This window comes from Rhododendron vialii, chromosome 8a (genome assembly GCF_030253575.1).
Source record: "Rhododendron vialii isolate Sample 1 chromosome 8a, ASM3025357v1".
NCBI classification, from domain to species: Eukaryota; Viridiplantae; Streptophyta; class Magnoliopsida; order Ericales; family Ericaceae; genus Rhododendron; species Rhododendron vialii.
This window is the reverse complement of record NC_080564.1, coordinates 19,610,568-19,635,534: the sequence shown is the minus strand read 5'-3', so window position 1 is coordinate 19,635,534 and position 24,967 is coordinate 19,610,568. Positions and strand designations below refer to the sequence as shown.

The window sequence follows — 24,967 nt, the reverse complement described above, 5'->3', positions numbered from 1 at the left end:
TAGTTCAAAAGTTCTTGAAATATACCCATCTGTGGCGAATTTTTTTTGAGAAAGAATGTTCATTTTTAAAAGACATTATCGATAATCAATCATGAGCATCTCACCTATTCACTTTAGAATAACTTTAGAATAACAACAGTCCAGACAACATTGAAAAGAACTAGAGATAAGATTGACCCCACTATGATATAACCGACTCCAAGTCTGTACCATTTCCATTTCTAAAATGAACTATACAAAGAATCTATTTTTGCAAAGCATTACCCTTTTCAGAAAATCTTGAGTTCAAAATATGTACGTCCATAACAACTCTTGGAACCAAAATCCACTACTCCACATGCCTCAACATACTTACCCAACGCTCCAAGTAAAGAACTCGATTCATGTTTAACACACACACACATATACATACATACATATATATACAACTGTGGGCTCCCCGACTGACGCGCACTCGAAGAGTTGCCACCTATATTTTTGAGATGGATGATTCGAGAAACCGAGAACTCATTTGGAAAAAGGCTTTTTGGTCTAGCGAAAATGTCGAGACTTTGGGTTTGGGAGCCACGTTACGAATGAGGAAGGTTTTGTTAAGAAAAAACACCCCATTCGCCCGATAAACTGGTCTCTACTAAGCATTTTCAAAAGGAGAAATTTTAAATATCTTTTAGAAAATCAAATTCTTTAATAAAGCAAGTAAGAGGGGAAAGGACACGGGGAATATATCACATTGGCGTGTACGTGGTGCTTACTGTACAGGAATGATAAGAATGATGCCAGGAAGAAAAGAAGAAAAAAGGAACTACTTAACAAACTGTCTGGACTATGGCCACCCATCATACGGCATACCATAATGTCGCGCACAGCATCACAGTACGTCGTGCGAAGTACTCGTCTTATTACCAGACTGTCATTAGCATCCAGAACATCGCCCGACATATTTTAAACCACGTGCGCCATTTTTCAGAAACATCAGAAGGTGTACAAACACTGGATCGTCTCGGAACAGTACCATTTCTTCAAGCCTTGAACATGAAACAACTTTTGACGTATTTAATCGCTTGAGATGATTAAGAAAACCTTGTTTATAAGATAAAACATGGCTTGTAGATATGGTCTTGTTCTGAGAGCGCTAATGATAGACATATCAACAACAAAAACAAGCTTAACGAAGGATGGTCAAGATCCAGACAGTTTGAACAAGAAAGCAGTTGCTAACAAAAGGCCGTGCGCTTGAACATACTACATCGTGCGACAGATCAAAGTGCCGCACGGCATGGTATCTTCAGCATAGTGGCTGTTTTATTTTCTAGAAATAATTTTTAAGTCAAAACTTAACCAAAAGGGGTTAAACCTAACGGCAGGAAAGCCCCCTCAGGGCCAGGACAGAGCCTAGCCCAAGGAAACTTGGTTTTTACCTTTGATCTTGAGCTTGAATAGGGATGGATGATGAGAAATGATAGCGGATGATGAATGATGTGGGTGGACGAGATTGGGTGAGAAAAGATAGGTGTGGGTGTGAGTGGCGGTTGGGTATTTTGGTGGATGAGGTCTCAAAGTTAGTAAGAGACTAACTTTAATGGTGAGGAGAAAAATGTAGTAAAGTGCTTAAAGAATGTCTTTTGGGAATAACATTCTCAAGGCTTGGAAGTAGAGAGTGGGTGTAAAGGCAAGAAGAGAGAGAAAGGTTATGAAGCAAGGCCCCTTTTCCCTTGAGTGGAGGGGTGTATTTATAGGCAAGAGCCAAGGATTTTGAATTCAAATGGTGGAGGCATTTTCTGGGCGGGCCAGAAGTGCTTTTTCAGCTAAGCCATTTTGCAGCTGTGGCTCAAATGGGCGTGGCCGACAGCTTTCTGAGCCTGCCGAAACTTTACCTGAAATGTCAAGCGGTTAACCTCATGACCTCGTACGGCGTAATAATTTTTACTACGCCGTGCGGTGTAGAAGTGTTTCGCCCGGTATTCTAAGTCTAGTCTAGGGTTTTTGGGTTTTTGGTTCGGGCTTTCGGTTGGGCCTTTGGTTTATCTGAGCTTTTGGTTTTATCTGGGCCTTTTGGGTTGAGGGAGTCCTTCATCCAAGCTCTCAAAGGTATTGTTTCCTTTATTTCATCATCGGGACATTCAAAGAACCTTCGAGGCCCAGATTGGGGTGTCTACAGTAGTCCCTCTTTAACAGATTCGGATACCATTGATTGGTATGAGTAAAGCTTAAAGAATAGGCATCCCAATCCATCACTCTAAGACCTTTGAATGGAGACAAGAAAAACGCATGAAAACCAAAATGCGAGTAAATACTGAAGACAGTCGCGCTCGTGGAGCTGCCTACGTACCCTATATGCAGCGATAAGACCAACGTAGTTCAATCGGGACAAAGCAAGTAAAACAAGTCCTGGAGGACGAATTGTAAAATCATGCAACCAACTTGAAAAGAATTGGTGCCTGCAGTGCCAAGTGTCACAAAATCCGTGAGACAAATGAGATGAGTCCTTGGAGGACTAAAATTTTAAGACAAATCCTCAGGGGACTAAAATTCGAGACTAGCCCTCAGGGGACTAAAATTTAAGATGGCTTGAGACGAGCGGGAGGCAAAAATTCGAGACGAGCCCTCAGGAGGCGAAAATTCGAGACGAGTCTTCGGGAGGCGAAGATTTGAGACGAGCCCTCGGGAGGCTAGAATTATGGTAAAATCCAGGGGTTATTATAACAAGCCCCGAAGGACGAACACAGTAAAAACATGCGAACACGGCGAGTCCTCGGGGGACGAAAAATTCTACGGGTCTCGGAGGACCCTTTAATGAAAGCACAACATCCTAGTAGATTTTTCTAAAAAATGGTTGGAATATTTGATTACCAAGGGGATTTTGGTGGCTGGGTTAAACAATTTTCATGAAAAATGATTTAATTCTGTGGTGCCAAAATGTCGTGTGGTTTATAGGGGTACCACGTGGTATTTCAATTTTTCATGCAACTCTTCAATTTCTGAGAACATTCGGCTGGTTTAAGGGCACCCATCAATGCAGGCGTGCCCGTTCGTCAGCTAATGCTCCTTTAAAAGGAGGGTGATGCCTCATTCCATGTACCATCATTAAAACTCTTTCAAGTCTCTTCGAATCTCTCCCATACTTCTCACAAACAGGTTGTTTCCAGGGCTTTCTTCAAAGACAAAGATAGCGGATATAAGCCTCATCGCACGTGTCATTGCTCTGGAGGCCGAGATGGCCTCGTACCGGGAGGAGATTGAACAACTCACCCCATAGATCGCGAGATTGATTTCGATGATCCGCTCACTCTGCCGTGCGGTCTCCAATCTTCAAGATTCACCTTCGACCAGTTGGAGGACAAGAACGACCCTGACTTCACACCGGAGCGTGAGTCCAATGACACTGCGGAGGACTCCGAGGGGAAACCAAACCGTTCCGACGACCATTCGGATGGAGAGAATGACGCGTCCGGCGAGGGGAGCGACTGAAGACTAGGATGAAGAAGAAAGAAAAAATAGGGGGAGGGGCAGTAGGAGTTTTTCTTTGTTTTTGCTCTTTTTTTTTTTTTTGAACAAATGTACTAGAAATTCCGGGAATTACCCCGGTTTGTGAAATGAAAAACCCCCTTCTCTCATATCTGCCTGTTTTCTTTTTTTCTTCATTCCTGCACGAAGCCTCAAAGGCACGAAAACATCGCAGTCCCAATTACCATGAAACTGTTTTCAGAAATTGAATTGTCAAAATAAACCAGAATGCCGTGCGTAGCTACAGAACAACGCGCGGTGCATCAACTCCAGTTTGAGTTTTGAAAAATGAAACATCAAATAGTCACGGGGCCCAAAAGTGAATTTGGAAAACCCAAATAAGCTTTGAACAGGCTTCAGGACCCAAGAATTCTGCATACTGGTTCAATATACTATGCGCTCTAGTCAAAACATCATGCGGCGGTATGGGTTTTGAACCCGGTCCAGGTTTAATTCTAGGCGATTCGGTTCAAAGGGGGTATATACGGGTGAGGCATACACAGTACGCCCCACTGTTCGAATTTCCCTCTCTCGCTTTCTTTCATCTCTCTGCTCTCTCTCTCGATATCTCTCTCTCGACACTCTCTCTTGTTTCTCTCTCTCCTAATCACCCCCTCTCTCTCATATTGTGATCATGAGTGATATTGACGTGCCTGGTGGTGATCAACCACCAAGGGTTGAGGCTACACCATCCCCGGTCCCTCCGGGGGGTGATATGGCGATCGGGGCTGCTTTGTTGACCACGAGGGTCTCGGTTTTGGCAGCCTTGGCCGAGGAGGCTACGGCTACCATGGTGGGTAGTGATGATGGCGATGGAGGTGCGGTCGGTAGTGACCGAGGCTCGGAGAGTCCGGGTGCAATGGCACTGAGGGGTGAGGACAAGACACCGGGTCGATAGGAGGGTGCAATAGGTTTGGAGGAAAGGGCCGCCATGGCCCACGGTGGTGGCAGCTCGGAAGGGGCAGCAGAGGAGACGGAGGCTTCTCCTGTGAGACAGCCTCAGGACGATTTGGGGAAGGACCCCATTGTCAAGGAGGAGCTGGTGGTGGAGCGGGAGACACCGGCCATGTTTGTAGGCAGTGGCGCGGGTGCAAGGTCATCGAGGCCCATAGGTGTAGGGGACTTTTTAGAGACAGCATCCCTCACGGACTTGGTGGAGACACTGCGAGGGGTACCTGGGCTGGCAGAGGCTTTGGTTGAGTCCTGCGAGAGGGAGTTATGGGCCGAGCTCGAGACTAGAGTGGCCGAGGGGCCACGGGTCGAGGAGGAGGAGGTTTTAGTTCCACAGAGGACCGTGGTGGACGAGGCGACAACGGTCCTTGGGCAGGACCGGCCTTTTACCGAGGAGTCTTACGTGCCACTTCTGCATGCGGTGGTGCCTTCGCTGCTGGACGCCTACAGACCAGAGAGGACTGTTTACGACGAGGGTTTAATCTTAAGGGACCCACAGCAGCACTTGTCCTTGCGACGAGATAAGGTATGCTTTGATACTTGCATTTCAATACAATACACTATGCTTCTCAATTCCATGCTTTTGAATATCATGCTTGTTCATCGAATCATACCTCTTATTGCAACAGGAAATAAGGATCTCGTGCTACGGTGGTGCGGGCGATGTGCCCCAATTTTGGGAGAGACTCCCGGAGGTGGTGAGGGAGATGGTGAGGGAGGCAAGTTTCGGGGAGTATGTCAGTGTACTGACGAGGGCGAGCAATGATCGCCAGGTAGTGAGGGCACTCGCCGAGAGGTGGTGGGACACGACAAACTCGTTCCACTTCTCTTTCGACGAGATGATAGTGACGCCCTTAGACTTCTCGGCGATTACTGGTATGAGGGTCGGAGGGGACCCCATCCCCTACGATGCTATGGCGGGGAGGGATCCCGAGCTTCAAAGGCATCTCCTGGGGTACAGGCTGAGGGCAAAGAAGGGGGATGCACCGTACGCTCAGCTTCTAGACTTTTGGACAGAGCCTCCAGTGGATAGGGTCCAAGAGGAGCAGATGGCGAGGGGCTTCCTACTGTACATACTTGGTGCGTCCCTGTTTCCCAACAGGCGTAACCGAGTACACCTTTCTTTCTTGCCAGCGCTGAGGAATATCGGGGAGTTTACCCGTTTTGACTAGGGTGGCGCGACTTTGGGGGCATGCTACGCCTTCATGAGGTCTCTTTCCTGAGGAGCAGGGAAGAGCCTCGGTGGCTACTAGAGAGTCTGGGAGGTATTGCCCAAAACATTGCTTTTCGTTTTAGTTATTTAGCCTTTCATCATTCTTTGTATATACTGTGCTAACTTTCAATGCTTTAAACTTTGCAGCTTTGGACGTACGAGGTACTGGACATGTACCCTCCCACGACGTCATGTCCCAGCGATGAGATACTTCCTCGAGCGCTCCGTTGGTCAAAGGAGTATCGAGGAGTGAAGAAAGGGAAGGGCGACTTGAACACTTACCGCCTCTATTTGGACGAGCTGCTTCCTAACCAGGTACCAATGCTTCTTTGATAGTTTATTTCATGCTTTCTGTGCACTTCACCTTGTCAGTATATTAATATCCGGTACTCTTGATTGCAGGTCTACTGGCGTATTTGGGATCATTTCGATGTCCCTTACCTAGCTCGTAGCTAGGAGGTGACGAGAGGGAGAGTGCTTTTGGAGTCCCCTTACGACTGGCAGTGGTACCTGGGCGACCGGGTATCACGTCTGTCGCTAGGGCTGGACACTTTCTTAGTCCCGGACCACTTCTCTCTCTTGTGCTAACGACGAGCGAGTACACATTGGAGGAAGTTGAGCAGTTCACATAGCTGGACCCTCAGCTAGAGCCACTTTTTCAGGCTGGTGCTGACTACGTAGAGTACAGGTGTCAACACCTAATGAGGAGCTTTGGGATCCGTGCTGCTTGGGAGGTGACGCAGCAGGCATGGGGTAGCAGAGGTGGTAGAGGAAGAAGAGGACATGAGGGAAGAGGAGGTGGAGGTCGCGGTGATGGCGCAGGCTAGAGCGGGGCCGGGTTGCCTGCACTTTCCTGGACAGTGGATGTAGTGACCGCTCAGGGAGTTCCTGGCCTAGTGGAGGTTTGACGTCCTATGGTCGAGCCTCCACAGTTCCTTACTCAGGTATGACATGTTTTCATTTGTGAATTTGCTATCGCCGCCGCACATTCTAATTATCCCTTTCATTGCGGAAGTGACTCCGGAATATGCTAGGGAGATGGCGGCGGCCATGATGGGCCTGAAGCAACTTGTGCGCCAATATGCCATGGGTCATCCCCCGTCAGTACTGATTCATGTTGGAGGAACGATGGTAAACCCTTGAATCTTAGCCACTTATCTCATTATCCTTGTCCTTGATTATGACGCAAACACTATATGAATGTTACGCTATTGCAGGCTGGATGAGGGGCTTCACGAGGGCTACGCCAGAAGTCTGTTCGCATGCCTGTGCAATAGGCTTCTTCTGCTAGATCTCAGGAGGAAAGGCCATCGAAGAGACAACGACACTCTAGTGGTACCAAGGAGGAGCCTATCGCCGTTTTCGACGAGACCGAGGAGCCTACGGACATGGACCTGGAGGATACCTCTGGGAGTACCGTTCCCAGGGTCACTCATAGCCAGGAGGTCGCTAGCTCCAAGGCGGAGGAGGAGGTTTCTGAGTAGGACGAGGAGGGCGTGGATGAGGACAAGGATGAGGATTGAGTTTCCTCTTTTGCTTTTTTCCTTTTGATGGATCCTGCGTGCTTCCCTTTGTAAGGTGCCTGTTTACCCTTGGTAGATAGGATTTTGAGCATCAGGCTTGCAAGCCTTGTTTAGCTATGTACTTCCCCTCATAGATACCCAGGGGTTTATATATCTATGCATGGAAATCGTTCTTTCAATGTATTTATTAGTCAATTTCTTTCATTGCTGTTGTTCAACAAGAATTGAATAACTAAGACGCTCACCAAAATGTACAACTAGCCATAGATCATGAAACTGAGTCCAATACATGGTTTACAATGGGAAATATATTGACAAAGGAATAGAAATCAAAGGAATAATCGAACGATCTTTAAAATTGACGCTACATATGAGAATTTACATAAATGCCCTTGTTGCCGGCTCAACACGACTACATATGACAATGGCAATTCTCAAAGCTTGATATGCGACTTGAAAGTTTGACCTTATGCTTGGGACACACTCGAAAACTAAGAAAACGTTGACTTTAAAGGGCGACAACTTCAAATTTTGACCCGGGACTCGAGCTGGAACTTGGACTAAGTTACTTTCGACTAATATGACCTGTGTGACTCAAGAAAGCGACTTGAAACGGCTTGTAAGGCAATTCGATGCCTTGACACGCCTCAAGAATGGGATTATGTCGACTTTTTGTACCACGACCTTGAATTTTGGGACTTGACTCAAAACGAAACATCCTTGAAGTCCCAAACACTTGTTGGAGTGAGTTCTGGCAGTTGATGGTATCCCAAGACGCCTTAAATCCATTCCATACCCTTGCTGTCAAAAATTGCAAAAATGCAGACGTAGTATGCCGTGCGTGTCTTCAAAATGCCGTGCGTTATGTCTCAAGGTTTCATGGGGTACCAATGCTACACCGTGCTGATTTCTTGGATTTTATATGTCGCGTGTTGCTCCATTATGCCGCGCGTGGTTATTTTCCTGACAGTCTTTGTTTTGCTGTTTCCCAAAGCAGATTGCACGATGGTTGAAGCTTGACCTGTGCGATGGCATTTTTGAGCCAATGAATGTTTGCATTGTGCTTCCATGCTATGACCCAGCCTTTTCCTATGCAAGACTCATGGAAAATTTGCACTTTTCAAACCCGCGGCTCTTTGAAAGTTGAAGTTGCTCCCTTCCTTTACTTCTATAAATTCAGGCCTTCGACCTCAAATTCTTTCTATCCCACTCAACTTTCATCATTCTAAAGCTCTCTCTTCCTCCCAATGGCTCTTTCGCTCACCGGTTTGCTTCGTCCATGGTTGGTTTCAATGGATTGTGTTGATTGGCTCAACTTCTGGGCTCATGGTCTCTATTCCATGAGGTACCTTCGCAACATCTGTCTTTGCCCCGAGCTCTTGACGGCAGCCGCAAGTCTCTTGGATCCCGAGGTCCATGTATTTCGATTTGGCGAGCAAGAACTTTGTCCTACCGTGGAGGAGTTCTGTGCGTCTTCGGTGGTTTCGGCTTGGGAGAAGTCATCATCTCCTGTACATGAGAGCATCCACAAGGTCTTGGCCACGATCCTTGGATTGAGTAGCGGTGTTGCCCGCTACTTAGTTAGCGATGGTCATCTCAACATAATGTGATTTATCGAGATGTTTTCCCCTCCCGGCGATCTTGCAGACATAACCTACCAAACTCGGTGCATGATTGCCCTTTGCATGTCCCTGCTTGCAGCCTATCTTTTGGTACTTTTTGCCGGTCATGCTAGCTCGGCACTAGTCAACATTGTCGCTCAAATTGAGGCTCGAAATGACGTGATTCCCATAGTTTTGGCTGAGACTTTGATGGGTTTGGACAAGGTTTGTTCCGGGGAGACCGAGATCTTCGAGGGTAGTCCTCTCCTCCTATAGGTTGGCTTCTCACTCAGCTCTCCTTTTTTTGAGTTTTTCTCACGTTCTCATTTTACCTCAACGCTCGGATCGGCTTCTTATGGTTTCTTACTTGTTTTTCTCTCTTTTGTAGATTTGGCTTTGTGATAAGGTGAATGTGCTAACCTTCCCTCCTGGTAATTGGGCGTATGAGGCTAGGTTGTTGTCCCTGCGATGTTTTGAGTTTGCGGACAGACAAGTTTCCGAATGGGTCAACTTCTTCAGGCATCTGCGAGCTGAGACTATTTCTTGGAGGTGTCCGTGGCTAGACCTTCCCCCTATGACAATGTACTTCATGGGCCCCCAGTGGGTCGTCCTTGCTGGTTTAGAGGCTTTCACTTTCTATATCCCATACCGGATTCAGCGTCAGCTTGGCCTTAGACAGGAAGCCTCTTGCAGAGGTGGTAGTTGATGTTGTGTTTCCTCTCTTTCGCTACCCTATTCTCTGCAACTATCAGCGACTCTGGGGGACTCGCGAGGTGATCGATGCGCATCCTTACCCATCTGTGATGGTTCGCAGGAGCTACCGGAAGTGGCTGAGGAGAGACATTGCCGCGAGGGTTGGGGCTCAAGAAAACTAACTCAATCCTATTATCCTGATCGCAGAATAAATTATGGACCCTACTTTCATCATGTTGCATTTTTTGCTTTCGAAAGTCATGCTCATCCTTATGTATTAGAAGCAGTTATTATAATAAAATGAGTTGTGGAGGGTTTCCCCTTCCTTGATTCAGTGCTTTGAATTCTTACAACCTGGATTTTCATTTTGATTGATTGCGACTAGGCCTCAGAGTAAGGCTGCCTACGTATCCCTATAGCAAAGGAATCAGGTCATAACGTAGTTCAGGGTAGGGTTCGCTCTGGTTTTCGGTCTAGCGAGCTCATTCATTGCATGCCTTAATTTTTTGCCTAGGATGCCCTTGCATGTTTTCAACCTAGCAGGCTTTTGCTCTAACTTTTGCCTGGGTTTGCCCGCCGTTGCGGTTTTCAGCCCAGCGAGCTTCTCTCAGGGATAATAGCGCTTGAGTTGATCCAAGTTGACCAAAATTGAAATTCGTTTCCGTCCAAGTCAATGAGTTGCGTAGCTCCTCCGGATAGGATGGTCTTGATGATGTATGGTCTAGCCTACTTTGGTCGGAACTTTTCGCGTGGATCGTTAACTGGCGCCCCGATTTCCTTTAAGACCATGTCGCCCTCTATTAAGTCCCTAGGCCTCACTTTCTTATTGAACGCACGAGCAATCCTTCTCTAATACCCTTGGATATGATGAGAGCCCTCAACTGGCGTTCATCAAACAACATGAGCTCTTTAAATCGATTGCTTAACCATTCTGCTCATGCCAATCTCTTGCGGATTGAATGGTCTTTTCCAGAATGGCTTTGATTGTTTTATTAGCTGCTTCCATGGCTCCGTTGGTCTGTGGCCGGTAGGTTGTTGACTTGTGTACTTGAATCTGGAATTCATCTAAGACTTTTCTGGCTCGTCCTTTGAAATGAACCACATTATCGGATACAAACGCATGAGGAACCCTATACCGGTAGATGACATTTTGTTTGATAAAGTGTGCAACCTGAACTGCTATTAAAGTGGTGTAAGAAGCAGCTTCCACCCATTTCGTGAAGTAATCAACGGCCACCAAAATGAATTTATGACCGTTTGATGCAGCTGGCACAATCCTTCCAATGACATCGATTCCCCATACCGAGAAAGGCCATGGCGAGGTCATTTGATGCAGTTCGGATGGTGGGACATGCGTGAGGTGGATCTGGCATTCGTCATCGTCGCACGTATTCTATTCTGTTTCCATGGTGGACCAAAAATATCCCTGCCTGAGGATCTTCTTGGCGAGCATCATGCCGTTCATGTGAGGACCACACACACCTTCATGGATTTCTTCCATTACCCTCTTTGTCTCTGCACCATGGATGCATAACTTGTGCATGCCGTAGTGCGACCTCCGGTATAGATTTCCTCCGCAAATGATGTACTGAGTTGCCATTCTTTGGAGAGCGACTTTGTCTTTCTTCCTTGCTTCAATGGGTTATTCTCCTTTCTCCACAAATATCCAAATGTCATAGTACCAAGGGTGACCATCATCAGGCTCATCGACGGCCATGACATGTTGGAATACCGGCGTATCCCTTTGTTCGATCACTATCGGCCTTAGCTTCACACCAATAGGAATTTCGACCATGGATGCTAGTGTTGCCAAGGCATCCGCAAATTGATTCTTGAGCCTCGGTACATGAGTAAAGGTTATTTTGTTGAAGTGAGGGATGAGATCCTCAAGATCTTAATGGTATGGCTTTAGCTTTTCTTCTTTGACTTTTCAGTCACCGTTGGCCTGTGATACTACCAGGTTGGAATCTCCTACCACTTCCAATTTCTCTCTACCAATTTCAATTGCTGCTTCCATACCTACAATGCAAGCCTCGTACTCAGCTTGATTGTTAGTGACCTCAAAATTTAGTTTGAACACGAGCGGAATGTGAGACCCATTGGGTGCTATTAGCAACACGCCAATTCCAAACCCTTTCTGATTAGTAGCCCCATCAAACTTCAACTTCTAAACATCTTCAACTAGAGCCATTACGTTTTCGTCAGGAAACTTAAACTCAGTATCTTCACCTCCTTCAACTGGGCAGTCGGCTAAGAAGTTAGCAACAACTCTTCCTTTTATGGACCTCCTGGTGACGTGCTTTAATTCAAATTCTAACAACATCAGTAGCCATCGTGACATCCTTCCCGTAAGGGCCGGTTTCTCGAACAGGTACTTAAGGGGATCCATTCGAGAAATTAGCCTTAGTGGATAGGTTTTCTCATATAGTGCCTCAACTTCTTAGAAGCCCAGACGAGTGCCCAGCACATCTTTTCCAACAGAGTATAACGCTCTTCGCATCCGACCATCTACATGCTCAGATAATAGACAGCCTTATCAACCCCATCATCTTCTTCCTGTGCCAACATACACCCCATAGAAGATGGAGTGACTGACAGGTATAGGATCAAAGGTTTTCCCGACACAAGGGGCATTAATACCGGTGGATTTTGCAGATAAGTCCGAATTGCCTCAAAAGTTTTCTGGCACTTGTCATCCCGTTTGAATGGCACACCTTTCTTGAGCAAGCGAAAGATTGGTTCGTAGGTCGAAGTTAGTTTGGCAATGAACCGACTAATAAACTGCACCTTGCCGAGGAAGCTTTTTACATACTTTTCGGACCATGGCGGCTCCATTTCTAGAATAGCCTTGATTTTGGACGGATCGACCTCGATACCTCGGGTGGTAATCATGAATCCGAGCATTTTCCAGCTGTGACTCCAAACGTGCATTTTGGCCAGATTAAGGCGCATCCGGTACTTTCTGATCCTCTCAAAGAATTTCCTGAGTGCAGGTAGGTGTCTTTCTCGCTCTTTGGCCTTAACGATCATGTCATCAACGTAAACCTCTACTTCTTTGTGGATCATGTCATGTAAACAGGTCATAGCGGCCAGGTGATAAGTAGATCCTGCATTCTTTAGCCCGAAAGGCATTACCTAATAGCAAAAAGTTCCCCATTCAGTGACAAATGTGGTCTTCTCCCGATCCTCTGGGGCCATTAGGATTTGGTTGTATCTTGAAAAGCCATCCATGAAAGAAAGGAAAGCATGCCCAGCGGTATTGTCAACCAGTACATCAATGTGTGGTACTGGGAAGTCATCTTTCAGACTTGCTTTGCTAAGATCCCTAAAGTCAACGCAAACCTTAATTCTACCATCCTTTTTAGGGACAGGAACAATGTTTGCAACCCATTGAGGGTATTCAGTTACCATTAGAAATCCTGTGTTGATCTATTTAGTGACTTATTCCTTTAGCTTAAGCACCCAATCAGGTCTCATGCGTCTCAATTTCTATTTTACGGGATTTGCATCAGGATAAAAAGGGGATCCGGTGTTCCACGATTTCAAGATCGAATCCGGGCGTATCAGCATGCGACCATGCGAAAACATCTTCGAATTCTTTCAGCAAACTTATGAGAGCTTGACGCTCTTCTGCGGATAGCGCGGAACCGATTTGAATCATCCGGGGATTCCCTTTATCTCTCAAATTTATTAAAACAACTTCTTCTTTTATAGGCTGAGCATGCCTTTCATCTTCCCTTTCGACTAGGGATCGGATTTCTTTAGGGATATCCCCATCGAAATCGATCTCTTCATCATCAGGGTTGACACAATTTATTTCAAAATTAGGGAGGTAAGCGGAATCAGGTTCATTTATTTCACCATTGGCAAAAGCCTCGGAGGCACCATACACACGGGTTAACTCAAATTCAAAGTACAGACCATGGGGAGTTGGGCCAAGAGGCACCAACTTAGACTCAACAGACTCGAAAGACTCAAAAGACTCGGATTCAGACTCGGACTCAGAATCAGACCCTTGGCACGTTGCACTTGGTATGAAAGTCTAGTTTTTGTAGTCTCCTGTGGCATCCATGATGAGCGAAGTTGGATCTTCAGGGACATCCTGTCCCAGCATCAATACTTCAGCTTCCATGACTGTACCCATTGGTTCATCCTCCTTGAATAGGACGGCTAGACTTCCCATGTTAAAGACCTCAATCCAATCAATTGGTTTCTCCTATTCTTTGGCAACCTCGAATTCTTCTTCACTATCCAGCTAGACATCGTTGGCGAATATTTCGAACCCTGGCAGTAGAGTATTAGTTTCCTTATCCCAAAATGGTTCTGGCTGACCTTGGTATACCTGCTTTGCTTTCTCTTTAACAAAATAGTCTTCCAATCTGTCTCCCTTGTTTACTTTACTGCCGTTTGAGGGCAAATAACCAAGGCCGGTGGTGCGCATGAGGGTTCTGCGGGCCTCAAACTTTGCAGGTCCTTGTAGGTTCTTTCCCAACCCTAGACCTGACATGTAGGACATCTTTTTCATTATCTTTATGGCGACATTGCTAATAACGAAATCATCATCAATCCTGACAGAAAAGACAGCATTGGAAGTATCCAACGAAAAGCCTCCCAAAGCAATGTCTTCTTCCCCATGCTGGATTTCCAAAAGTGGGGCATTGTCTTCAGTAGGTGCGCGGATCCTAGAGTCTCCGTGAATAGTGAGCATTCCTGTCTCAAGTCCCAAACGGATCTTCTGGTGAAGGGTGGAGGGTACAGCCATAATGTTCGGTCGATACAGCCAGGGCCTTCCCTGCAACAAGTTGAAGGAAGCGGGGATGCTCACCACATGAAATTCCACCTCAGTTTGATAAGATCCGAAGGTCATAGGGAGCATGAGAGTTCTAACCACATCGCGATAAGTGTTGTCATATGCTCAGACTTTGACTTCCAATAGAGAGAAGTCCTTATTTTTGTACCCCAAGCAATAAGCAACACGGAGAGGGCAAACGTTGATGGCTGACCCATTGTCGATTAGGATCACTGGAACCCATTTACCATGACATTTCAAAGTGACATGGAATGGCCTGTTATGGTCTGTTCCTTTGGCGGGCAGATCTCGATCGGTGAAGGTTATGGGATGCTTGATGGGTATGGTCTTGATGAGTGTCACAAATTCATCTGGGGTTATACCGAAGGGAACTTTCAGATGGGAGAGGGCTTGGATGAGCCATTCTCGATGGCGAGTGGAATGAACAAGTACATCCCAAACAGACATTTTAGCTTGAGTCTGTTCGAGCTGTTGTTTGACCATCCTGTGGGCTACCACAGCCCCGGGTGAGATCGGGGCGGCCCAAAACACATACCGCTCCGGCTAATTGATTTGAAAAATTTGAAGAGTCGCCACCCGGATTTATGGTTCGCCACCCGAGAAACCGTTTTTGATTTGAAAATTGATTGATTTGAATTGAAAACCAGAGACCATTCGAGGGTTCGGAAGCCATGTTACGAGGGGGGAAGGGTTTTACGGCACCCCCCTCGCCCGACGCGATGTCGGTCTCTACTAAGTGTTTGTGGGATTTTTCAAATGGATTTTGTTTCATTAAACATGTAGCAGGTATCCACAAGTGTAGCAAATAGAAGGTGTATGCTGGTGCTTGTGTACAAGGAGTGATGAAATGATGATGGGCACATGCATGATGGCAAAGCAGTATAAACTGCTACTGGATCAACTCTCGAGCGCTTGAGAGTACTCTCGAGCGCTTCGGACTGCTACTGACCAAATCCTGCATAGTTTGTTAGTCTCGAATAAGATGCCAAATAACGGTGTACACTGGTGCATGTGTATGGGAGGGTGATTATGTGATGAAAGACAGCAAGATAACAGGGAATGAAACACTCCTCACTGGCTTAACTCTCGAGCGCTTAAGAGCATTTTCGAGCGCTTGGGAGTGTCTGAACCCCCACCTGCACTTTCTGTTAGCACTGACACAACACAATGTAAAGACTGCAAAATGAAATACTGTTACACAGACCACTGGCTCAGCAGAGGACTTGAAAAACTGAGATGGGACCTCAAGTTTTTCAAGTCATGTATCCTTGCCATTACACAAACGGATCTACAATTCTAAAAGAGCAAATATACAAATCTATACATGTAGAAGCTCAGAAAACACAGAAAACTGGGAAAGTGAAATGCAATGGCATGCATGCACTCCTGAGCGCTTGGGAATGGATCCGAGCGCTTGGGAGTGAGCTGCATGCCAGCTTACTCTCAAACGAAAAAAATGGTACTGCTTCACCATACAAACATCCTTATCTGAGTTTTTAACAAGAGAAGATCTTATTTTTAACTTAGGAAAACTTTATTCTTACTTGAGATTTGTAAGAAACATTTCTGTTTTAAGAAAAATGATCTTCTGTGTCTACATGCCAGAATAAAACCATTTCGTTTAAAAGTGCATCTCACCCCAACCTACTGCTTACCAAAATGCCATGCATGGGACTGGAAACTGTCCCGAGCGCTCTGGAGCGCTCTAGAGTGTTTCCAGTAGGGGTTTTGGGAAAACATTATTCATGGACTCTTTGCTCTTGCCTTTTCACTAAGGTCTCCCAACCATGCACCAGTATTAAGGACTGGGACAGGCTGAGAGACCCCCCTCAGAAGGGAGAACAACCTCTTGATTTGAACCAAGGATAGAAATGATTCTACCTTTATTTGACACTTTGCTCCTGGGATGGTTGTGAAAGGTGAATGTGGAGATCAGAAACTGAGAGTGCTCTGGATTTCTTGCCTTTTTCTTTGATGATTTTGAAAGAGACCTTTGAAGTTGGGCAAGAAGTTTTTTGTTTTTGAGACCTTTTCCTTTGAACAAGAAAGAGGGAAGAAGAGGAGTTTAGAGAGAGAAGATTTTTGTCCCCCCCTCTCTCTCCTTTTTTTACTGAAAGACAAGGTGTATCTATATAGAGGATATAACCCATGGTTTTGATAATCAAGTGATTTTGAAATAAATCCATTTTTAAAGAAAGAAATCTTCAGTTGATCTCTTCTCTGACTGAGGTTGAGTGTTGACTCACCTCAGCCGGTGCAATGATGGCTTGCATGGATAGTGGGAATCTTCTTCACCCATTGGGCACTGGGAGAGGTCTCGAGCGCTTTGGAGTGGTCTCGAGCGCTTGGGACTTCACTCTCGAGCGCTTGAGAGTGAGTCAGGCCAGTGGTTTTTGGAAAACAGTTTGGAGCGCTTGGGACTGCTTCAAAGCGCTTGGGAATGATTTTGGTCATTTCCTCCAAGGAGCAACGTCTCAATTGGTACATGGCTTGTTCTGATCCATATTCATCATCGGGGAGCCCCAGGGCCACAAATTAAGGAAATTTGACAAGTCCAAATTGGGGTGTCTATAGTTACCCCTCTTTGGACGGCGCTTGGCATCATGTTTGGATGCGAGTGTCGTCCAAAGAACGAGACAACCCAATTCGAGCCAAATCAAATCCTCAATTTACGAATCAAATGCAAATAAAAAGCATATAAGCACTCAATGCACAGGGTCGTGTCTTTTCAGACTGCCTACGTACCCCGTTTGTAGGGATCAGACTAGCGTAGTTCTTTGGGGCAAATGCAAACACGTGTGATGCATGCATTGGAAAGAGATCGACAAATGCTTTGATAACGATAGAAACAAGAAATGGGGCCCATCCGTTACTCTGTCTGGTGGACCAAAGGATGAAAGGAGTATTACGCGTTGGGTAAAACTTCTTGCGAATACATCGACGATTGTAGAATTTAGGAAACTTTTATCGACCTCTAAGCAGAAATTTTTTTTGGGCAAACTAGGATGATCCAGAATAGATCACGAAACAAAATCTGCCATCGATTGCTCTGTCTCGACTCGGATTTAAACAGGACTGAGATTGATTTTGTAAAAATTCTTGAAGGACAATGATCATTAACCAAGGTGAAATGCATGAGCTTACGAAAAGCAACAAAAAGAGTCAAGCACTGGTGACCCACTCCCGAGCGCTTGGGAGTGGTGTCGAGCGCTCGGGACCATTGCTGGGGTCCACCGCCCCCTTCATCTTCCTATTTTGATTCGGGGGTTAAGACCCTGGTTCTCGAGCGCTCGAGAACCAGACCGACTGATCTCATCTCTCTCGACCGCCATCACTCTCTCAATCCTCTCGACTCTCTCGACTCTCTCAATCCTCTCGACTCTCTCGATCCTCTCGACTCTCTCGATCCTCTCACTCTTGGTATGGCGAGGGGGAACAAAGACGGGGCGGTCGGCGGCGGCGAAGGGACGGAGGTCATCGGTCAGGAGGTCACCGCCGGTGCCACAGTGGCGGCAACCGGGGGGAATGGTGGTGGCGCAGGGGTGGAGCCCCACGGCGGGGACGCCACGGCCGATACCGGTGAGGGTGCAGAGGTGGTAGCAGTGGAGGGCTCTGTCAGCGGGGACGGAGGTTCGGGCAGTGGAATCGGGGGTTCGGGCAGGCCTTTTGCCCCTACCATGGAGGAGTTGTTTGCGGCTGCCGAGCGGGCGAGCGACGGGGGGATAGCCGACCTCGGTGGTGAGGAGGTAGTCGTCGGACAGTTCAGGGAGACGCCGGTGCTGAGGACGGCGACGGTGTTGGAGCCGAGGAGTGGGGATAGTGGGATCGGGTCCTCACGCCCTATTCCCTTCGCGGACGGGGACTTCCTAGAGGACGCGGAGCCCCGGGATGTCTTGGACGCGCTTGGTCTCGACTCTGTGGTTGCATCGGTGCTGAGGGATGCTAGCACGCCTGAGGACCGGGCTTCGGCGTCGCTTTTCGGGGCTTTACTGAGCGGAGCGGGCTCGGGCGCCCAAGAGGTGGTTGTACCGGAGGCGGAGGCGTTGGGAGGGGATAGGGTGGATGCCGAGGCGGCTGCTGAAGTACGGGTTACCGCGGTAGACGAGGCGAAGGCCTACTTGGAGGGGCGGCGAGCCTACCTAGCGAGGGAGCGGCCCGAGTTCACTCCGGCTACGTATGCTCCTCGACTACACTTCTTTGAGCCTGTGGGGATGACGGCTTACGTCCCCGGCTACATTGACTACCCTGAGGTGATGCTCCTCCGGGACCGAGCTTCACACATCTCCTCTGGCTGGGTCACGGTGAGTTTTCGATCACTATCTTTTCTTGAATCCCGCAATTTACTTCAAATTTTATTTCCTGCTTCAGATCTAATGCTATTTTCTTGCTTTGTTGAAACAGCGCACGACGGACGTGTACGGCCATGGGGGCTCAGCCAGCTCACTAGCGCACTTCAGGGCCTTGCCTGAGAGGGTGCGAGCACTGGTGGAGGCAGCAGGGTTTGGACCCTTCGTACAGCTGCTGACAGTGGTGAAGGTGGACCGGGCTGTGCTTACAGCACTGGCGGAGAGGTGGTGGGACACCACCAATACCTTCCACTTCCGGTTTGGGGAGATGACAATGACGCCACTCGACTTCGCGACGATCACAAGGCTTAGAGTTGGAGGAGACCTGATCCCTTACGACTCGAGTCTGGTGCTGGACGACGCGGCTCTGAGGTGGTTCCTCTGGTGAGTGCCACGCCACAGCGGGGGGATGGCAGCTTACGGGCAGTTCGTGGAGTACTGGGACCACGAGCCTGCGACCGACGAGGAGGCGGCCCAGACGGCTCGAGCATACTTGCTATACTTGTTCGGGGCTTCTCTGTTCCCGAACAGGCGTAGCCGGGTGCACCTGTGCTATCTAGCGGGCTTGGTCGACTTAGGACAGGCGGGATGCTTCGACTGGGGAGGTGCTGCTCTGTGCACGCTCTACTGTCTCCTTGGAGCTGCTTCTCGCGGGGTTGGAGACACAGTTGGAGGGTACTGGCGGGTGTTTGAGGTATGATTTTGAATTATTGCTTTTGAATTACTTTCGACTGCTTTTCGACTTGAATTATGCATTTGAGATTGATTCGACTTGAATTATGAAACTTGCAGCTTTGGGCTTACGAGGTTCTCGGGATGTTCCCACCTGAGAATACTTGTACGGACTCGAACTTACTCCCACGCGGCTTAGCCTGGGGTAAGGCGTACCGGAGAGCAAAGGAGCGACGAGGAGAGGTGATGACTTTCCGGCGCCGGCTGGACAACCTGACAGGGGTTGTGGTACGATCGACATCTCTTGCTTTTCTTTTATCAAATTTTTCGGCGAGTAGACTTATAAATGAATCCAAAATTTGAATTGCAGGTTCGCTGGGACCGGTGGGCAGGGATGGAGGCTGACTTCCTTCCGAGGAGTCGGGAGGTGACGCAGAGCAGGGTCCTACTGGAGTGCCCACTGGGTTGGCAGTGGTACCTGGGGGATCGAGTGACTCGACAGTCACTTGGTCTTCCATCGTTCGTGGTTCCCGGGCTGCTTCCTCCACGCGTGTAGAGGACTGAGTCCTACACTCGTGCTGAGCTTGAGCTGTTCACCGTGCCGGACACGGATCTAGAGAGGCACCTGCGACGCCCCTTGGACTATGCTGCTTATGCAGATCGGTACCTGGCGAGGAGCCTGAGGGTGGAGGAGGAGTTCGAGAGACGGGTAGCTGGAGTGGGGGCTTGGAGGGACGAGGGCGGAGCGCGGAGCCGCGGTGGTCGCTCTACACGGGGTCGGGGATGAGGCACTAGAGCCCCTGCCGGTGGGCGAGGTGTGGGTGCTGGAGGTGGGGGAGAGGGGAGCACGAGGGTCCCAGAGACCGCGGAGGCTTCAGTACCACCAGCGTTGCCAACGCTGAAGTGGACTATAGGCGTGATGAGTTCGTCGGGCGCACGGGAGGTGATCGACGTGCCACATCTCCCACAGCCGCCGATGCGGTTTCCTGCTCAGGTATAAACAGCATTTCCGTTTGCTTTATATATTGACCACTCCCTGTTCGCGTATTCTGAATCTTGGATCATTCTGTAGGTGCCGCGAGAGTGGGCTGAGCAGGCCGTGATGCTGATGGTGGGGATGCGCCACCTCTTGAAAGATTGCGCTAAGGGGAGGGTCCTTCAGACGAGACCTGCCCCTGTGACTGCTTCTCCTGCTGCCACTCAGGTATGACATGCACACATATTCTATATTTCGATTTGAGTAAAGTTACGTTCGAATATGCACAAAATGAGAAAATGTTTGTGATATGCAGGTGCCGGCACGACGTTCAGCTAGGATGCGCCCACAGGGCGCCATGAGCCCTCCCGTGCCTGCCAGCGCACGAGGTCGGGGTGCAGGGCGCGCGCCACGGCCTGCTGCAGGTGCGGGACGGTTCGAGGTTTTGCCCCGGGGGGCGTCTCAGCGGAGACCAGCTCGCGTGGAGCCGGAGGAGTCAGAGGAGGAGACAGAGGAGGGGACAGAGGAGTCCTCCGAGTCATGTGTCCTGGGGATGTCGGACTCGAGTACTGCTTCTGGTTCTCCTGACGACGACGGTGATGATGAACCCGAAAGTTCTGAGTCCGAGGGACCACAACAGAAGAGGATTCGACGGGTCTGAGCCTCGAGTTTTGCTTTGTTAGTTTTACCTTGTACATAGGCCTGCGTGCCATTGTAGTTGTAGATTTCAGGCCTGTGTGCCTCAGTTTTGCTCGGGCCTGCGTGCCCCGGTAGTCAGGATTTGGGCGCGTGTTTGTCCCAGTTTTTTTTTGTGCTTCTTTTTTTTTCACTCATTGTAAACACCGTGTTCATTTATGAGAATTCGCACTTTGTTCTTTTATTCGCTCGCACTGCTGTTACAGAATTATATTTTATGAAATATGTTCGTCTAGCTTTGAAAGAACGTAAAGAGTACGCGAATTTGGACCCATACTCTCAAAGTGAGGAATAAAACTCAACATCGATACCAAACGACAAACCTTTGAGCGATCGACCATGAAATTTAGATTTAAGGGCTTTTGATCGTTAACCGAGTGCACTGCGCGGTTGACAATGAGTGTTGTGACTCGAGGGGACCGGGAGAATTACTAAAACATTTTTGACAATCGACACTTGCATTTAAAATGACGATTTTGGTACGATTGAATGATGAAAGCTTGAACTAAGAGTGCTGACACGTTTTTGGAGTGCGTCAAACAGTCACTGAGACCCGTCGTGGCTCGAGCGTGTTGCCCGATTCGACCAAATGCCCTTGATACGGATTCCGACATGCTCAAGGAGTGAAAACTTTGGAAAACTTATGATTTTTCACGTAACACACTTGAATGCTCGACAAAACATATGGACAGAACTTCTGTACCCCTTATACAACTGTTGGGAATTGTTAAACTTGATGAAACAGGGTTTTAATGTTGCATGGAAGCCAAAATGGGGAGAGTGGTCTCGAGCGCTTGGGACTCCACTCCCGAGCGCTCGGGACTTCTATCATGGACTGTCCCCTGCTGTTTTCTAATGCCACTTGTTGGCTGCCTTTTGTTGTTTTCTTCTGCTCGCACGTTTTCAATGTACCTGAATGGCTTCGTATTAGCTGCTTCCCTATAACAGAATGGCTCCCCAAAGCTTGACTTGTGGTTCTTCCAATATTTTCAAAGTTTTCCAAAGTTTGAATTTTGAAAAGATTTTGAAAATGATAAACTTGATGAGTTTCAAGGCTGGTGGGGAAGTGGTGTTGCCCACTTTAAGCTTCTATAAATACCAGGCTCTCCTTTGGTAAGCCATTCACACTTCATTTCATCATTTCCCTTCAAAAATCCATTCTTTCCATCACCATGCTAAACCAAGCCTTACATCGCCCTTGGTTGGACAGTCTCGAAGGCATCGACTGGCTGAACTTTCGAGGGCACCGGCTTTACGCCCTAAGACATCTCCGAGAGGTTGCAATTCGTCCCGTCCTGCTGCATGCGGCAGCACGCTTTTGGGATCCAGAGGTGCACGTCTTTCGCTTCGGTTCTCAAGAACTGTGCCCCACCGTCGAGGAGTTTCATGCTTATCGCGGAAGCCATGACTCTGCTGAGCCGGTTGTTCCTATGATCAGGGAGAGCATGAAGAATATTCTGAAGGCAAAGCTGGGTGTTAGCGGTAACATCGCTGAGTTTCTTACTCGGGGTAATGCCATTAACATCGTGCAGTTGTACGAGAGGTTCAGCCCACCTAGAGACTTGATGGATTTCGAGTACCAAGGTGGTAGGATGATGGCTTGTTGCATTTGCCTCTTGGCGGCCTTCTTGTTGGTTTCGTCCGTTGGTCAGCCCAATTCCTCACTGGCGGGGGTTGCTGCTCAGATTGAGGCTCGCAAGGATGTTGCACCATTGGTCCTTACTGAAACCTTGATGGGGTTAGATGCCGTTCATGCTGGTCGCACAAGGGTTTTTGGTGGTAGTCCGCTGTTGTGCAGGTTAGGGACCTCACTCAGCTCTCCTTTTTCTATTTCTCTCATTCATTTTACCTCGACACTCGGTTCAGGCTTTATCTGGCTCCTTACTTGTTTTCTCTCTTTTTGGCAGATGTGGCTTTGTGACAATTTAAGTCTGTTGACACCGCCAGCCAATGATTGGTGGTATCGTGCAAGTGGATGGAACCGTCCCTTTCAAGTGATGTATGGGAGTGAAGATGATTGGGCTGATTTCCTTGCTTCTGCGGAGGAAGATGACATTGCTTGGCGGTGCCATTGGCTGAGGCTTCCTGCTATGACTGTTGGCAACATGGGCTCGACGCACGTGTTTGTGGCTGGCTTGATAGGCTTCTCTTTCTACTCACCCTTCCGTGTTCTCCGTCAGCTTGGACTTAGCCAGGAGGTGCCGCAGCCGGGTTCTGAAGTGCTTCGTCTCCCTCCTTTCAACATTTCGGGCCTTCGGAGTTACACTCGGTCGTGGGGGACTCGTAGGACCGAGCCCAGTGACCCACTGTTTTCTATTGCTTCGACCGGAAGGTACCGCAAATGGCTAAAGAGGGATGTGAAAGCAAGGATGGGTTGACCGCTTACTTTGCCAGACTTTGAAATAAAAAGTGTGCTTTGATTTTGTGCTTTTTCATTTTCATGCTCAGCTTGTAATAAAGAAGTAATCTGAATAAAATTGACTGATTAAGGGTTTCCCCCTTTCGGTTCATTTGATCACATGCGGCTCTGAAAAGCGTTTTGGATTTGTCAATTTGGACTTGATTCGGGATCGGATTTTGATATTTAGGAATTAGGACCGAATCTCGGGATGAGATTGCCTACGTATCCCTCGTGGAAGAGAATCAGGCCCGCACGTAGTTCAGGCTACGGGTTCACTCGGGTATTGACACTCTCCTTTTGCGCTCTAAATTTTGCCTAGTACCGCCCTTTCGGGTTTTCGGTCTAGCGAGCTTTTCTTTGATCATTTGCCTTAACTTTTGCCTAGGCCGCCCTCTTGGGTTTTAAACCTAGCAGGCTTGCTCTAACTTTTGCCTGGAACCGCCCGCCCTTGCGGTTTTCGGCCCAGCGAGCTCTCTCAGGGATAATAACGTTTGAGTTGATCCAAATTGACAAGATTCGCAAATTCGTTGCCATCGAGGTCGACGATTGAAGCTGCTCCTCCAGAGAGGATAGTCTTGATGATGTAGGGCCCTGCCCATTTAGGTCGGAACTTCCCTCGTAAGTCGAAAATTGGCGCACGGATTTCCTTGACTACCATGTCCCCTTCTTGTAGATCCCTTGACTTCACCTTTTTGTTGAATGCCCGGGCGATTCTTCGCTGATAGCCCTGAATGTGGTATAGCGCGCGCAGCCTTCTTTCATCAAACAGCATGAGTTCCTCGAATCTTCCGCTGATCCATTCAGCTTCGTCCACTCCGCATTCCGCCATGACCCTCAAAGATGGCACCTCTAGCTCGATAGGGAGAACGGCTTCCATGCTGTACACCAAAGAGTATGGTGTTGCCCCTGTCGGCGTACGGATAGACGTCCGGTATCCCCACAAAGCTAGTGGTAGCTGTTCGTGCCAATTTCTTGCTGACTGAGTAATCCTTTCCAGAATCGTCTTAATAGTCTTGTTTGCTGCTTCGGCTGCCCCGTTCGTTTGTGGCCGATAAGTGGTTGAATGATGTACTTGGATCTTGAATTCCTCAAAGAGTTGCAAGACTTTTCCCTTGAAATGAACACCGTTATCAGACACGAATGCTTGAGGGACCCCATACCGATAAACGATGTTTTGCCTGATGAAGTGAGCCACTTGAACCGTCGTCAAAGTTTTGTACGAAACTGCTTCGACCCATTTAGTGAAGTAATCAACCGCCACCAAGATGAACCTGTGACCGTTAGAAGCTGCAGGCGTGATCTTTCCGATGACATCAATGCCCCAGGCGGAGAATGGCCATGGCGTTGCTATCGAGTGTAACTCCAAGGGCGGGACATGGATAAGGTTGGCATGAGTCTGGCACTTGTGGCACCGGCGTACGTACTCGATGCAATCTGTCTCCATGGTAGACCAATAGTAGCCTAGCCTTAACACCTTCTTAGCCAGCATCATCCCATTCATATGAGGTCCACAAACCCCTTCGTGAACTTCTTCCATTACTGCTCTGATGTCGTCCCCGTGAACACACAGCTTGTGAACTC

The 24,967-nt window shown here is 48.1% G+C and overlaps 1 protein-coding gene across 1 annotated transcript; it reads left to right on the top strand.

Annotated features, from left to right (window-relative positions):
- The first annotated feature begins 19,050 nt into the window (after positions 1-19,050).
- LOC131298642 (protein MAINTENANCE OF MERISTEMS-like) lies at positions 19,051-20,100 on the top strand. Its single transcript, XM_058324119.1, has 4 exons — positions 19,051-19,335; positions 19,434-19,601; positions 19,684-19,803; positions 19,870-20,100. The coding sequence occupies exons 1-4, from the start codon at positions 19,051-19,053 to the stop codon at positions 20,098-20,100; spliced, it is 804 nt and encodes a 267-aa protein (XP_058180102.1).
- The last annotated feature ends 4,867 nt before the right edge of the window (positions 20,101-24,967 follow it).

Excerpts from the sequence above, each read along its gene's own strand:
- LOC131298642 (XM_058324119.1), top strand. The coding sequence starts at position 19,051 with ATGGCAGCTTACGGGCAGTTCGTGGAGTACTGGGACCACGAGCCTGCG. Across the intron at positions 19,336-19,433 it reads GGTACTGGCGGGTGTTTGAG|CTTTGGGCTTACGAGGTTCT; the intron begins GTATGATTTTGA and ends TGAAACTTGCAG. Across the intron at positions 19,602-19,683 it reads ACAACCTGACAGGGGTTGTG|GTTCGCTGGGACCGGTGGGC; the intron begins GTACGATCGACA and ends TTTGAATTGCAG.